The 16,341-nt window shown below is 43.9% G+C and overlaps 1 protein-coding gene across 22 annotated transcripts in view; it reads right to left on the reverse strand.

Annotated features, from left to right (window-relative positions):
- Positions 1-16,341, reverse strand: part of DST (dystonin) — a 440,625-nt gene that overhangs the window by 376,910 nt on the left and 47,374 nt on the right. For all 22 annotated transcript variants that reach the window (XR_011530133.1, XR_011530132.1, XR_011530131.1 and 19 more), the window contains exon 3: positions 9,943-10,143. Coding sequence is in view for 19 of the 22 variants with exons in the window: in XM_070586335.1 (XP_070442436.1) it covers positions 9,943-10,143 (201 nt within the window). In the remaining 3 variants the exon portion in view is untranslated. The remainder of the gene's footprint in view (positions 1-9,942; positions 10,144-16,341) is intronic.

Consider the following 16,341-nt stretch of genomic DNA (forward strand, 5'->3'; position numbering starts at 1 on the left):
ATAAAATCTTTTGAATTACTATGCAAGTTTACGTTGTTTTAGATCAATATTGTTTATTCCAGAGTATAATGTTTTAACTCATATGCAAAAGTATTATACTATAGCCCTTAAAACCTCAACTAAGAGTTTACATTCTAAATAGTTTCTCTTTCTTAAGAATAATGATACCAACTGTCACTTCGTTCAGATGAAACAACATGTCTTGTCCTCTGATAGTTAATCCACAGTCATGCCCATGCTGGGTGTACAAGGACATGTCCTCCAATTAGTAATTCAATCCTTTTCTTAGCATTTGCTACGTGTAATTACCTCTTGTTTACCTCGTCTCTCTTATTTTATGAGAATTTTATTTAAAATAAGCTAAATATATATCATCTCTGATATTCTTATCATTTGGGCCCTTATTCTATGAACCTTTATTGTTATTCTTCTGCATCCTTGCAGCTGCTGTTTAAATTCTATTTCTTTTTAATTGTGGTAAAATATACAAAACATAAAATTTACCATCTTAACCATTTTTAAGTCCACAGCTCAGTAGTATTAAGTACATTCACAATGGTGTGCAATCAATCAACTCTTTTTATCTTGCAAAACTAAAATTCTATACTCGTTAAATTCCCCACTCCCTCCTCCCATCACTCCCTGGAGCCACCGTTCTACCTCCTGTCTCTGTGATTTTGCTACTCTAGGTACCTCACAGAAGTAAAGTCATGCAATATTTGTCTTTTTGTGACTGGCTTATTTCACTTAGTATAATTTCCTTAAAGTTCACCCGTGTTGTAGCAGGTATCATAATTTCCTTCCATTTTAAAGCTGAATAATATCCTGCTGTATGTATAGACTACATTTTGTTTATTCATTCATCTGCCAATGGACACAGGTTGCTCCTACCTTTTGGCTATTGTGAATAATGCTGCTATAAACAAATGTGTACAAATAGCTCTTCAAGACCTTGCTTTCAATTCTTTTGGGTCTATAGCCAAAAGTGGGATTGCTGGATATGACGGTAAAGCTATTTTTAATATTTTGAGGAACTGCCACACCACCTTCCATAGTGGCTGCACCATTTTACATTCCCAGTAACAGTGCACAGAAGTATTTAAGCCTAATTTAAAATTTAAACCTAATTTTAACTTAGGTGTCTGATGTCCATCCATCTTAGTGATGCTGAGCTGCAGAGTGGGGGTGAAGGCTAGTAAGTCAGTGACATTCCCCAGCATGAGATGTGATTACCTGCTTTACCATTTGACAATTGAGCAGGATTTGTGGAAGATGCATAGAGTTGGTAGTATGAGATCTAAGCAGGCTTGCCAATACATTGGTACTCTATGGTGGCCAGTACAGATGATGCAGGCTATGAGCAGGTGCTCAAAGATATACAGCTACCCCCTGGGAATGATTCAAGTTGAGAAAAAGAGTAATTCCTCCAGTCTACCGTAATCTATTTTCTTGTCCCTGGAATTTAAAATCCAAGTCCCCAAGTATTATCTGAGTTAGAGCCCCTGCCCCCAAAGAGACAGCAAGGATGAGGGATGTCTGCTTCTATCTAGATTTGTGACCTTGGGTCAGTCCTTTACTCTCTGAGGCTCAGTTTTGTCGAATTGGGTTGATAACATATGCCGTGCCCAATGCACGAGTTGGTTGTGCAGATTAAGTGAGATAATGAATATGCACACACTGTTAAAAATATGAAGTTCCGCTGAACTAGAAAGAGCTACTGCAAAGCAGTAATTTTCCCGAAACATCACTGTCATTTCCAGAACACACCTCTTTTCTCCCAAGGCACAAACTAAATCTGTCTGGATATGTTCAATTTCTATAGTTTGATTTCCTTGAACCACATTCATGACCTTAGAACTGAAGAAAAAAATGGCACTATGGAGAGAAATCAGACAGATCCTTGTCACTCTCCAGGAGGTAGTTCAGAGGGAAGGCAACAAAGGTGATACTGGAAAGACTGAGAACTATCTAGGGGAAAAGGTCAAGAGAGATGGAAGCATGAGGCTAGAAAAGAAATAGCTTTTTGATTCTCAAGTACAATTTACTTGCTACTAATTAGCACTATCTACATGGGAGATCCCACCACTAAAGTAAGGGAGAACCTAGCATCAGGAGAAGCATCGAATCAGATAAGCTCGAAGATCCCCTCAGACTTTAACATTTGATTTCGCAAGGGCTGACAGTAACACAGCAGCACGTGGCTATGCTCCACCCTCTTCAGAGATGACACAACAGGAAATGGCCGTAAAGAGTAACTCATAGGACTGAAGGCAAAGACCAGTCATCTCAGGCAAAGACGGCTGTTAAAGGTCAAACAGAATTCCAAGGGAAGCTATGAGCGCATCCTTTAAAACCAAGGAATTTATACCCACCTTTCCGGAACAACTGAAAGATTGCTCTGGTTAGAGGTAAAGAAATAAACTAGACCGTCTCTGAAGGGGCTTTCTCTTCAGTCCTTTGATCCACAGTTGTCCAGGGAAACTCTCAAAGTATAACTCTGGCTATCTAAAAGTTTTCTTTAGGTTTCCTTTGCTTGGCGCTTAAAGAACTTTAAGTTTTTCAGACAACGGGTGACCCGTTTTCTGTTGTTTTTTTTTAAAGATTTTATTTTTTTCCTTTTTCTCCCCAAAGCCCCCCGGTACATAGTTGTGTATTCTTCGTTGTGGGTCCTTCTAGTTGTGGCGTGTGGGACACTGCCTCAGCGTGGTTTGATGAGCAGTGCCATGTCCACGCCCAGGATTCGAACCAACGAAACACTGGGCCGCATGCAGCAGAGCGCGTGACCTTAACCACTTGGCCACGGGGAGTACAAGAAAGACAAACAGAATAGCAACAGGCCTTGCTGCAGTCAAAATGCTGACCTTGAAGAGAATCGTAAGTTAGAAAGATGTACTTATTTTTGTCCAAGCAGAGCACATGAATCCCTTCACCAAGTTAACCCTGGTTTCATGCACTGTTTGAGAAACTAAACTCTATCTTTATTAGCATTCTTCATTTAATATGGGCCACCTACGTTGCATGCTCCTGTGCACCAATTATTCTTGTAACTATTGGTAGCAAATTTATAATAAATGAAATCTTTTGTAAGATTCCATGAGGGAGGCACAGCAGAGTGTATACACAGCGTAGCAGAGATTCAGTAAGTTGAATGGACATAATTGAGTAAAATCCTTTTGAGGCCATTATCAAAAGAAATCTTACTTTATTAATTCAATACATTCTCTAGAATTCTAAAGAGGAAAAGGAAACAAACATTTCCTTTAGAAGCTTTGTGTTTGCTCATTAATTAAGTCGAAGTAAGGGATGAGCTGTATAGCCAAGCCTTCCACAGAAAGGGAAGTGTCCTGAGGTTATGCAAATAAAGCTGCCTGGTCCTACACATTTGAAAAGGAAAGGGAAAGGGAAGACCATTTCATAACCTACGCAGGAAAGGAACAGAGAAACATCCCACTATATTTTCAACAAGATCAAGGATGTGTGGTTAGTCTTCTCTATCTTGTAGCAAGCTCCCAACTGCAAAGATGACCTAAAATCCTGTTGGAATTAATTTTAAAAATTACGAACTATTCAATGTTCCTTGCAGCCTGACAATGACCTAAGCTGCAATCAGAGAAGCAGAAAATTTCCCCAAGGACCAAAAACAGAAACCAACCACAGAAGGAAAAGAAGGGTGTGGTCAAGGAAGCGCTTTAGTAGGGCAGGGAAGGGAGGGAATAATCAGTATGTTTGGGAAATCCTTCTCTGCTGCTTTCTCTAGTGTCTACCCGAGTTGCTGTTTCTTGGCCTAAGTTGAATATCCTTAAACAAAAGTCAAGAGTCCTGGACCCATCTCTACTCAAGACATCTGTATTTCTGAGGGAAGAGTTGGAAGTTATAAGGGAATCTCTGTCCTCTTCCCAACGTCTCAACTCTGGAGAACCCCAAGGCTCAGCGCTGAACTCTCTTTCAGTATTCACTTCCTCGCTCATCCCATCCAGCTTCATGGATATAATAACATCTATGTACTAATGACTCTGAAATCCAGACTCATGTCTTCCATGAAATCCAGACACTAAGATATCTGATAGATATTTCAAATGTAACATATCCAAAGTGGAAATCTGATTTCCACCCCTCAACCCAAACCTGCTTCTTCCTCAGCGTTCACCATTTCAGAAAGCAGGACCACCAATCATCTGCGCTGGCCTATCTGTCCTCCAGCTCCTGAGTCTAAACTAAGAGGCTCAATGACCCAGTTTCTCATGGCGGAGGCCCCAAAGGACAGAGGCTGGGGGGCCCAGGTTTTGGCAGCAAGGGGAGCAAGCTACAGCTTGGGCAATGACTTGACAGCACTAGTAATTTTTAATCAGATACTCCTTCAGCTCTATGAGTAAGTCTCAGAGTCTAAGTCATGAGGAAACATAGGCAATGCTGCTGTAGTGTGCAAAAAAGTGCAATCAGGGAAATATGACAGGAATAGAGTCACGGTGCCTGATTACTTTCAAGTAGTCTAAAATTTTTATTTCCCCATACCCCATCCCCAACACCAAACACATAAATACTTCTTGGGTGTGAGAGTTGTTACACATTAAGAGGTTCACGTGAGCGGGCAATAGGGTAGAAAGACTCTTGCTACTTCCTAGGTGATCTTTCACGGAAAGAGAGGATCAATAAAATGCATGGCAAAAATGAGGTTTGGGGTTTATCTGGGGTTTTCAACACCATTTAAAAATAGGTTTTGATTTATGTAATAGTTAAAAAACCCAAAGATCTCATTTATATCTACCATCTATGCAGGTAGGAACACTGAGACTCAAAGTAATTAAATTACAATGGGAAGGCTGATTAGGATAAACACCCACATGAGAAATGTGGTCCTTTGAATTTCTCCGTTCTCAAACTGCTCACGCCAGAGGGCTTGAGTTTAAATCTGAGTTCCATCATCTACCCGTTGTGTGACAGTGACGTGTTTCCTCCTCTGGAAAGGGGACACCTACCCCAGAGAACTGCTGGGAAGATTAAGCGAGAAAAAGTCGAGAAGCACGCAGAGAACAATGTCCATGTGTTGCCAATGCAGTAAGCACGCAGTAAATGGGAGAGCTCTTGTGATGATGACGATGATGTTTAAAAAGACCAAAAAATGCTTCGCAATGTCAAAATACTAAAGAACAAATGGAGGTCTAGGTGTAATTATCTTTTCTGTGCCAAGGTGGGAGAAAATTCCTAAGTGTTGCAGTGACATGTCTTAATATATAATGTAAGTGCCAAGACATATTCACTAAGAGAAAATCAGGATAAATTTTTAGCTAACTCATCCTTAGAAACATTCCAAAGGAGGGAAATAAAAAACACATACATTATTAAGTTTCTAGGAGTGATCTCCATTATAAATTCTTATAGGCACATTTGAGTATAAGTTATGAATTCAGAATAAGTCAATGGGTTAGAGCAGCCAAGGATGCCAAAGTAGAGTGCATTCCAGGTGGCATGTGGCCCACTCCATCAAGAGGATGGTCCTACTTGGCTGAAGTTGGCTGAAACGGCACTGTCACATTTCCTGACTCATCTCCTTCACAGCTACATCCTGTTTCAGTCTGTCTCACTCCGGGGCCTGTTCCTTACTCAGAAGCCACTAGAAATGCCTGCAGTTCTCCACACCAAGTCATTCAAATAATCCTGAGTCACCACAGCTGATTTATTTTTATTGCATCCCCAAACCACAATCAGAGCTGCCTTCATGGCAACACGTGGTAACACTGGTTTTCTCCAAATGTGAAAGTTAGAAAAGGAAAAGGCCTCGGGGCCATGTTGAACACGGTGGCCCTAGCAGGCACTACTGACTATGCCTAACCAAATCCAGAAGAGGACACAAGGCCTCGGCCCGATTCCCCATAAAAACAGGGAAAGGTCAGCAGAAGCCATAAGGTCCCAGAAGGCTGAGCAGGAATCACGTGAGACAGGGAGCCAACAGCCTCCTCACCACCAACTCTGGCAATTCCCAGTCTCCGAGACAACCCCTAGGAGATGCAGACAGATGGAGGAGGTGAGCTTTACCTGCCCCAAGAACACTGCCCAGACTGTTTATATTGCCCCAAACCAGAGCAGCCTCCACTGCTATTTCCTGCCCTCTAATCTCTCCCTCTTGCAACTGCTCCTTCTGAGGAGAGAGGGCAAAGGCCATCCTGAGATTCCGCCACAGCATGATCACGAGACGCAGGCAGGGCGTGTCCCGGGGTAAGCCGAGTTCAGGTTCTATTCACGGCAACCTAGACTCCGCAGTGGCTACTCACCTGGCCCCCATCCTGCTCCCCTCTGACTCCCCCTGCACATGTTTAATCTTCCCAAAATCCTGCTTTAATCACACTACTCACCTCTGCCAGGGTCTCCAGGAAGCACAGAAAATGAAGTTTAAACAGAGTGGTTGTCTGGAATGTCTCCTGGCCCCACCCTCTTTTTCCAGCTCTACCTTGTACTTCTCTCACATGAATCCCCACACCCAGCCAAATGCTTCTCACACTTCTGCTGCCTCCACTTCCCAGACCCATACCTGCTGCCTGGGCAATTCCTGTCCATATGTGAAAGCCCAACTCAGTCCCCTCTCTTCTGGACCACTCTACTGGGGGGTAAAAAAAACAAACCCTCTTCATTCTCTGAATTCCTATAGTGCACAAGCAATACTCATGTATAAATATCATTCATTCACTTATTTAATAAAATGCATTCAGATGCCATATGCCAGGAGATATTCTGGACCAGACGATACGGCCCCCAAAGAAGTCAAGGTGTACGAGAGGAAAGGAAAGGAAGGAATTAGCGTTTATTGTTTAGTCTAAGCAAGTCATTATGCCATCTATTCCATATGTCAGCTCAGTTCATCCTCACGACTCAGCAAGGTAGCTATTGTTATTATCACTTTATAGAAGAAAGCTGAGTGTCAAGGAGTTGAACAACTTGCCAAAGATTACCACATATTTTTTATTCTCACTGTCCCTGTCCCCTCTCAGACTCCCTGCCCGTCTCTGCCCTGCTCTGTTCTTGGGATGCTGATCTCTGCAATCCGCATCACCTTCTGGCTTCCACTTAGGTTGGGTCAATGGAAAGCACCAGAAGGAGCAAAGAGGGTGGCGCATTACTCCCCGCTCCCTTCCTGGCTCGCTGGGTCCTGGCATGGCTGCGCTCCTCAGCCGCAGCTCCTGTGGAGGTTCTGTGGCTCCAGCATCTCTTACCAGGATCCGGTGAGACCACTGCCTTCTGCGGCCCCTTCAGGCGAGGAGTGGTAGGTAGGTGGGCTCCCCTTGAAGGCTGGTGAAGCGCCCTAGCTCTGCCCACACCTCTGTCAATAGTCCTTTCATTTCACTCTCTTCAGTTAAACTCTCTTGGTGTGTCAATTGTTTGCTGCCAGATACACAGAGCACGATTTGAACCATGTCTTTCTTAGTACGGAGCCTGCCTTTTTCACTTGGATAATGGCTATGTTGGAGATCTGTATAAGGGCTCAAAGAGCACAACAAAAGGCACTCACTAGGCAGGAAGGACCAGAAAAGACGTTTCTGAACAAGAACTTGATCATGGGTCAGTCTTAAGAGGTGAACTGGAATTCACCAGACCAACAAAGAATGAGGAAAGGAATTCAAGGACAAAGCAAGTTCAAGGTCACGGAGCCATGAGGAACATGTCTTATTACGCAAGGCAGTGATGTACAGTGTTCATGAGAGAACAGCGGTGGAGGGTTTCTAAACTTTGATGATAATCACTTCCTCCATCCTGATCCACAGCGGGAGATGAGAAGAAGCAAAGAATTCTCTAGATTCTGGGCAAGAGAACCAAGGTGCCTAATCCCTACCTTCCATAGATCCCCATCACAGAGATAAAACCAACTATTCAGCATAACAGACAATCTCTTCATGATCTGGCCCTGCCTGACCCATCCAGTCTCATCTACCGGCAGCACCTCGAGCTGTCCCCAGTGTGCCATATCCTTCAGTGCCTCGGTGCTTTTGTACGTGTTCTTCTCATCAGAGATATCGGCCTCCACTTCCCAGCTGATAAACTCCTTGTCCTTCAGGACTCATCTCAGGTGTCTGCTTCTCTGTAAATATCGCTGGACCTCCAAGACGCTTCTGTAGTGCCACGTGCACAACTCTACAACAGCATCTGCGTAACACAGACATGCTTTACGTTTACTTGTTTGCATGTCTGTCCATTGACTCAACTGGGAGTTCCTGGAGACCAGGTAATACAGGAGGGTGGCAGATGGTAGAGGGACGTGCTTGGGCTCTGGAGGTGGGCTGCCTAGATGCAAATCATGGACTCTGCCCCAAACAACTGGGTAAACTTAGGCAAGTTCTTTACTCTCTCTGGGCCTCAATGTCAGCACCCATAAAATGGGAACAACAACCACCTCTACCTCAGAGGGTTATTAAGTGAGTCATGTAGAATAATTCCTCTTATACAGTAAGCCCTCAATAACTGACAGTTATTAATATATATCTGTGAGTCCCTTATTTCCTGTAAAAAGCTCACGTTTGTTGAATGAATAAATTTTCCTACTATTTAATATTGCTCCACGTAGACACCAATTCTCCTTAGCCTTTGTTTTATTAAATCATGAAAAGAATATTCTCGTCTCTAAATATGTGCTTATTTTACAACTGGTTAAAGATAAATGAGACGTTTTCTGTAAAGGAATTTAGCTTCTTGCCATTGTCACCAGCCTGGTCACTGTCAGACATTCTCCTGGCTTTCTAACAATTTCCACATGTGCCTGCCACATGGTCACCCCCACAGGATGGCAGTTCTGTTTTAATAATTTACGAAGACTTATTATCAAGTCAAATATTGATGGCTCCCCTAGGTTGGCATGAACCAGAGGGAAATTTGCTTTAATGCTAAACCAACGGAAAATTAAAGTCACGAAATAGTTTTGTAAAAGTTTGTCATGTTCTAAGCCCCAAATCCTTAACTGTCACAGCCTTGGTAAAAAGTCCATGCGTGAGAACCCCAACCAAGAAAAAAATCCGGGCACACAGAAAAATGTGCTTCAGAGGCGAGCAGGAAGTAGATGGAGACCAGCCCCAGGTGAGCCGCGAATTTCCCCGGTCAGGCAGCACTGGGCCGACAGAGACACAGGGCACTTGGTTAGAAAAGGACAAGGCAGGGCCACCGGGGCGCAGCGGTTAAGGGCACATGTCCCTCTTCGTCGGCCTGGGGTTCGCCGGTTCGGATCCCGGGTGTGGACATGGCACTGCTTGTCAAGCCATGCTGTGGTAGGAGTCCCACATAGAAAGCAGAGGAAGATGGGCATGGATGTTAGCTCAGGGCCTGTCTTCCTCAGCAAAAAGAGGAGGATTGGCGGCAGATGTTAGCTCAGGGCTAATCTTCCTCAACAAAAAGAAAAAAAAGAAAAGCAAAGGACAAGGCTGCTGCCTGGGAACAACAGAAACGCCACACCTGAGAAGGCCGGCACCCTCACAGAGTCACCCTGGCTGGCTGCAGCGGGCAGCGCAGGCCTGACTGGCCAAGAGCCCCCTGCAGGGGTTCAGCTCCCACCCAGACTCCAACCTCCCCTTTCCTTTCCGTCCACGCTCCTCCCACCCTGCTGCTGGCTTTGGGGTCGGCCCTCTTCCCCAGCTCTGATCTGGTCAGCACCGCACCTCAGCTTGTTGACTCTATGGCCCCCATCCTCATCCTAGACCCCGGCTCCAACGGGGCTCAGAATTCCCCAGTTTTTACATCCATCTGTCTGGCAGCGACTAACTGGATTCTTCAGCAACTCCCTGCCCCAGGGCTTCCTGTGAAACCACATTCCTTGCTGGAACTCACGTGAGTACACACGGCCGCATGCTGGGGATACCAAGAGCGTAAATATTTCAAGTTCACCTGATAATTTTTTAAAACTAAAAGAATGACCACACCCTTTGACACCGTATTTAACATTGTTATAAAAGACACTTCTCTACTTACAGGTCTTCTGGTTGAAGCACCTTGAACGGAGTGATAAAATTCTGGCTGGACTCGGCTATTTTTCTTGATTCTTCGTTTCCTCACTGAAATTTCCTGCTCGCTCTGATGGTGAACTTCCACCACAGGCTTGGCTTCTTCCAGACGGGCAGCCGCAGCCGCTGCAGCTCGTCTCCTAAGATGCCGAGGGCTTGCCCTGAATCCCTGTAGCACAGAACACAACCAAACAAATCCAGAGTTGTATTGAGTTAGTTTGGAAATTTTCTGGGGCTAGTTATACAAAGAGTTCCAAAAAACACCCAGCTCACTGAGATCATTTACATTTCCAAAGTGAGCATGGAGAAACAGGCTTGGCATGCAAGCAAAGGTGGTGTGTTCTGTAAAGCACCTAAGTGTTTCAGGGCCCAGAGTTATTCAACACTAAGAGTTTTTTGTTTTTGTTTTTGTTTTTTGCTGAGGAAGACTGGCCCTGAGCTAACATCTGTTGCCAATCTTTCTCTTTTTTTTGCTGAGGAAGATTAGCCATGAGCTTACATCTGTGCCAGTCTTCCTCTACTTTATATGTGGGTTGCCACCACAGCACAGCTGACGAGTAGTGTAGGTCCACACCACCAAAGCAGAGTGTGCTGAAGCTGAACAACTACGCAACAGGGCTGGCCCCAAGAAGTGTTTTTAATCCAGTAAAGCCAGTCCAAAAAAAGAAGGCAGGTGGGCACATTGCTTTACTTGTGTGTATACAAATCAGACCACGGGTGAAGAAGGGTATTCCCACATAGGCATGAAGCAGGGTATAGAGAGCAGGACTGAGCACTATTCCAAGTGTGGTGCCACTTGACCCTCCTGAGAGCAGACTCCTGGAAGGAAGGAAATCAGGAATGCAAAGCACCCTTACAAAATACCATAAAATGAAGACCTGCAACGAAATGGAGGCAACACGATGGAGGGAGGACTGTGGGTTTTGGGGACAGATGGGCCTGGGTCCAAATGCTGACCTGGTAATTGTAGCTACACAATGATTAAATATTTGTGAGTCTAACTGTTCTAATCTAAGAAATAGATAACATCCTATTCACAGAGTTTTTAGGTTTTAAGTAAGGTAACATAGATAAAAATTCTAAGCACAGGATCTGGGAAACAGCAGGTGCTCAACAAGATGTTACTTTTCCTTCTCTTTTAGAGCAAGGTGTGAATAAGGACAACTCGCTAGACAACAGGAACAAGTTCATTTAAGCCATATCATGCATTTGGGAATGTGCATATTTTGGGAAATCTGAAAGAATTACATAAAATAATCTCTGTCCTCATGTAGCTCACGATTTCCTGGAGAGCAGAAGTCTAACAGAGCTCATGAACACACTGGAATGTGTAATTAAGGGGCAAAGTGGGCAGCTGAGGACTGTCAGTGCCCACAGATCTCGGAGAAGGAATCAGTGAATGAAGGTGAGAATAGTCTATATTTGGCTTAGTTGAGTGGGTAGCATTTGAAGGATGAATATTCCAGGCAAGGGAAACAACATAAAGAATGGATGGATAAGTACAACAACAGACAGATGGATGGAATATCTGTGTAGCAAGAAGAACCACTATTTGATGGTGTGCCGGGATAAGAGTAAAGATACGCGTGAGGATGGGGGACGTGAGGGGGCAAAGGGGACCAATGCTCCAAGGAGGGCTTCTCTGAAGTGGTAGGGCTTCTGAAGTTTAAAAGATGTATGAAAATTTAAAGATAGCAAAGGCATAAAGAATAGAAGAGGGAATTTTAGAAGGAGAAGCAGGACGAGAAGAGGCTGAGCATGATCCTGCGGGACTCTGAAAGATGGATGTGCACAGCGGCCTTCTCACTGAGGGACACGGACAAGGTCTGGCGTCTGCTGATGGAGACCCTGAATTCCAGGCTGAAGGATACAGAGAGGGGAAAAAAGACAAATGTCGGGGCTGAGGAAATGCAAATACATTTGGCAAAGCTGAGGTCACAGTTCAAGCACTTTCTTCTCACCCCCAACATGTTAGCCTGTTCCCATTCCTCCTCTATGTGCAAGCTGAGCTGCATCCTCTTCAACTCAAAATAGTCGTGGCAGATCCCCACAGCTCCCATATAATCCAGGAGCGGCGAGAGCAGCTGCTGGTGAAGAGGATTAGGGAAAAGAAGGAGCTGAGCCAATTCCTAAGCCGCGTTCTGCGAGCAGAGTTAGGACCAAACGGGTCAGAACCGACAACCATGCGGGCTGCTTTTTAAATATGCAGGTTCCTGGACACCCTCCCCCTCCCCCCCCCCCACAACACACACACACACACACACCCCTCTTTATCTCTCTCCTTTCTGAAGCAGACTCACTAGGGGTGAGGCCAAGAATGTGATTTTTTTTCTTTTTTTGCTGAGGAAGATTCATCCTAAACTAATATCTGTTGCTAGTCTTCCTCTATTTTGTACGTGTGTCACTGCCACAACATGGCTGCCAAGATGGCCACTGAGGAGTGGTATGGGTGCGTGCCCAGGAACCAAACTCTGGCTGCTGAAGCAGAGCACACTGAACTCAACCACTAGGCCACAGGACTGGCTCCAAGAATCTGATTTTTAACCAGCTCCTCTGGTACTTTTCAGCACTTTGAGGACCGAGAACCTCTAGGAGCAGAGTTTAGTCTAACCACTAGGTGGCATTAGTTTCCACAGCCCCCGCCTTCTTTCTAGTTCAGAAATAAGAGCAGTGGTAGAATTATAAAGTACTTGATAATACACTAGCTTTTGTCACAGTGGGAGAGTTGAGTCTATTTCTTTGGTAAGAATGCAGATTCTCCTTCTCTTATGCTCTTACGAGTAATAAGCAACTGGATTTTGCTTAACTTGTATTGTTACCAATAGTCCTCGGTGACCTACAAATTTTAGAAACACTTAGGAAAAAAAACTACATAAAACTCCCTTAAAGTGACCCAGAAAACTTAAAACATGTTGGTACAGTCATTCTGCAGAGCAATAACGCAGTAAATCCACATGCCTCTATCTACCCTAGAGAAATTCTACCAAGTATGTCCGGGAGGATATTCGAGCATTACTTGTAATAAAAGTTGGAAGCAGTTTAAAACAGTCCTTCCTAAACGTCAGTCATTTTCATCCCACCTTCACATTCTTTTCAAGATCTGAGCACCATCACGTAGGCCTCTCTGATTTCTCTTACATTTAAACAAGTTTTATCCGCGCTGTGGTACAGTACACACACCACAGGCAGACGATCAGGGCTCACGCACTGCCTCTGTCACGTCCTGGTTGTGTGATCTCGGATAGTTACTTAACCATTCCCTCACCTGTAAAATGGAGACTGAAAATCGCAGTCCCCACATAGGGATGTTGAGAAGAATAAACGAATTAATGTGAGTAAAGTTCTTACAAGAGTGTCTGGCACGTAGGGATATCGAAGTGTTGGCCAGGATTACTATGCACACTAATTGTGTGAGTGATAGACATTCTTAAAGACAAAAGTGTTCTTCATCAGATGTAAAGAGGAAAACGAATCACCCTGCAGGTGTGCTTGCTGGCAGACACATGGGGGGTCCTGCCGGGAGGCTGACCACCCCGGGCATCAGGAGAGAGCTCTTCACTCTAGAGTCCCAGGCGCTCAGTCTCCAGGGAGGCAGACTCTCTGGGCTCGCACACCAGCTCGCTCACTTACTAGGTGTGCCATCTTGGCCAAGTGACTTCTCTGTGCCTCAGTTCCTTCATCTATCAAATGCACACAGTACTGCCTCTCTCACAGCGTTATGGTGTGGTTTAAACAAGATAATCCATAGTAGTACTTAGAACAGTACATGGATTACAATAAGTAGTCAATAAATTATCACCATCACTACTACTATTTTTCTGAGTTCTGGGAGGTTGCAGCAGCATTTTACACCCCAGCATTCAGAGCTGTGATCACAAACACCATGAGCAACCCGGGCAGCCACCTTTTTTTATTTCCCTCAACCACTGCACAGAATTATAGGTTTATGGTTTATTACACTTGCTTGTCCCAAATACTCTAAAAAATAAGCCACAACTTTTAACAGAGGAAATTTTATTTTAAAACGGTAGGTGGTGCTATAAGCTCTCAGAGATGCTCCCAGGATTTGACGGTGTCAAATCAAGTCCATTTCTCTCTCTATTCATTCGCTCTTGCCCGGATCCCCTTTAACCAGCAGGTGATAGACACGTGGAGGTCTCTCGGTAGTGGACATCTGCATCTTTAGGCCTCCCCATTTTCTCAGCACCTTTTGGGTAATGACTCCTCGAGATGTGCGGTCTCGATACAGAGCTGAGGCAGGGGCTCCACAGCTCACTCTAGATCCTGCCCCTTAAGAACCTGGTGCAGTTCACGGGGAGGCTCAGGGCCAAGGCTCAAACAATCCAAGTCTCTCTGCTTGGACGCTGGATATTAAATGGAGGGAGGTGAAGACTGAAAAACTCACTAGGGATTCATTAGTCTAGCGGCTGCACCCAACCCCTTCGGAAGCTGCCTACTTCTGTCCTTTCTAACCAGATCTTCAGTCTTGATTGCGAGTTCCACCATATATTTGTAATAAATTCTCTTTTGGCTTAAGTCACACAGAGTCAGATTCTGTTGCTTACAAACAAAAAAGCCCACTGCCTACTCTTGCTGTCATGCTTTCACACAGTTAACTATTCTCCTCGCAGATTGAATACACAGACTTGACCGGCTGTTGGGCTGTGCAGACCAGCATGAAAAGGTAGAAGAAATCAAAACAAAAATTTATTAAGCACCATTTAGGTGCTAAGCCTATTGTATCCACTTCAACCAAACTGAGGCTTTTGAGGGTTAAGTAACCTCCCTAAGGCAAAAGCTCACCCTTAGAAAAACCCAGATTAGAAGCCAGGTCTCTAACTCCAGACTAGCGCTCTCGCCACTCCGTTTGTAGGCAGGGAGATTAGAAGGCTGCAATGCATTCAGGGCTAATCGTCTACATACAGTCATACGCCTGGGCACCACGGAAGTGCTCAGGAATATATGCTAACTGATTAAAACAAGAAAAGGTCTATAAACAATTTAGATAAGTGAGGAGAAATTGAAAAAGTTAACATTTTCAGGTAACAATTATTGTTATATAAGATCAAACTAACATCCAGTTTACTGATGAAGCATCTGAATAAATGGAAACTAATTCATTGAGTCATTGAGTATGTACACAGAATTGCTTTTGTGTATTGCTATACCTGAAAAACCAAAGTTTATAGGTATATCAGATACAAATTTACCATACTCAAATATTATGAAGCTCGATCAACTGACATTTATACAGCATGTAATACCCCTACAAATTCTGATTCTCCTCATCCAAGGCTAGAAATGAAGTGAATAGCAGAAGTTCTTGGATCCATGGATAAAATTCAAGAGAGATGGGGGGGGGGCAGTCAATGATCTTGGATGGGGAAAATTTATATCTCTATTTTTACTAACCTCTCATTGAAATTTAGCATATTGCTCAATTATGAATGTAGGCCATACACCTGGTATTATTAGCAGTACCTGTGACTTTTGCCACCAAAAGAAATCGCAGATATTTAAATCTTAAATTACAGTGGCTGCAGATATCTCAAAATACCATTTATACTCATTGTTACTTCAAAATCACAGTAGTTAGTAAATCTATCATTAGATCTTGTTATTTAATGCATTAATAAAGAAGTACATATATTGCTCTATCAAAAATGTCTTTAGCAGGCCAGCCCAGTGGCATAATGGTTAAGTTCACGCAATCTGCTTTAGGAGTCTCAGGTATGGACCTACACACTGCTCATCAAGCCACACTGTGGCAGCATCCCACATATAAAATAGAGGAAGACTGGTAAATAGATGTTAGCTCGGGGCCAATCTTCCTCACCAAAAAAAAAAAATACATATATATATTTTTTAATAATTTGTAATTGTATTTCAATATAATTGGCTAACGTCGTAATCCTATGTATATTCTTTTATGCATTTAAAAACATTGGGAATGAGTCCATGGGCTTCACCAGACTGTCAAAGGGGTTTATGCAATAAACTAGGTCCAGAATACAGAAAATCTCAGAAATTTCCATAAACAGTTTATGACAGACACTGCTAGCTGCTCACCAAAATCCATGTTTGCCTCTTTTTCTTGGGCACAAGCTAGAACACATTTCCTGGCTTCCCTTGCAATTAGGTAGGGCCACGTGACTAAGTCCTAGCCAATGGAATGTGGACATAATGTATGCCATTTGTGGACCTAACCCATAAACACCTCCCACAGCCACTTCTCCACGCTCTTCTCTTTTAGCTGAGATGACCTTCAGAGTAATCTTGAAAGTCACATATTAAAGGTGGCAGTGGCTTCATCAGCCTGAGTCCCTGAATAACATCATGCAGGAGGCCACTCTGCCAACCTGCTCAC

This window comes from Equus przewalskii, chromosome 19 (assembly GCF_037783145.1).
Source record: "Equus przewalskii isolate Varuska chromosome 19, EquPr2, whole genome shotgun sequence".
NCBI classification, from domain to species: domain Eukaryota; kingdom Metazoa; phylum Chordata; class Mammalia; order Perissodactyla; family Equidae; genus Equus; species Equus przewalskii.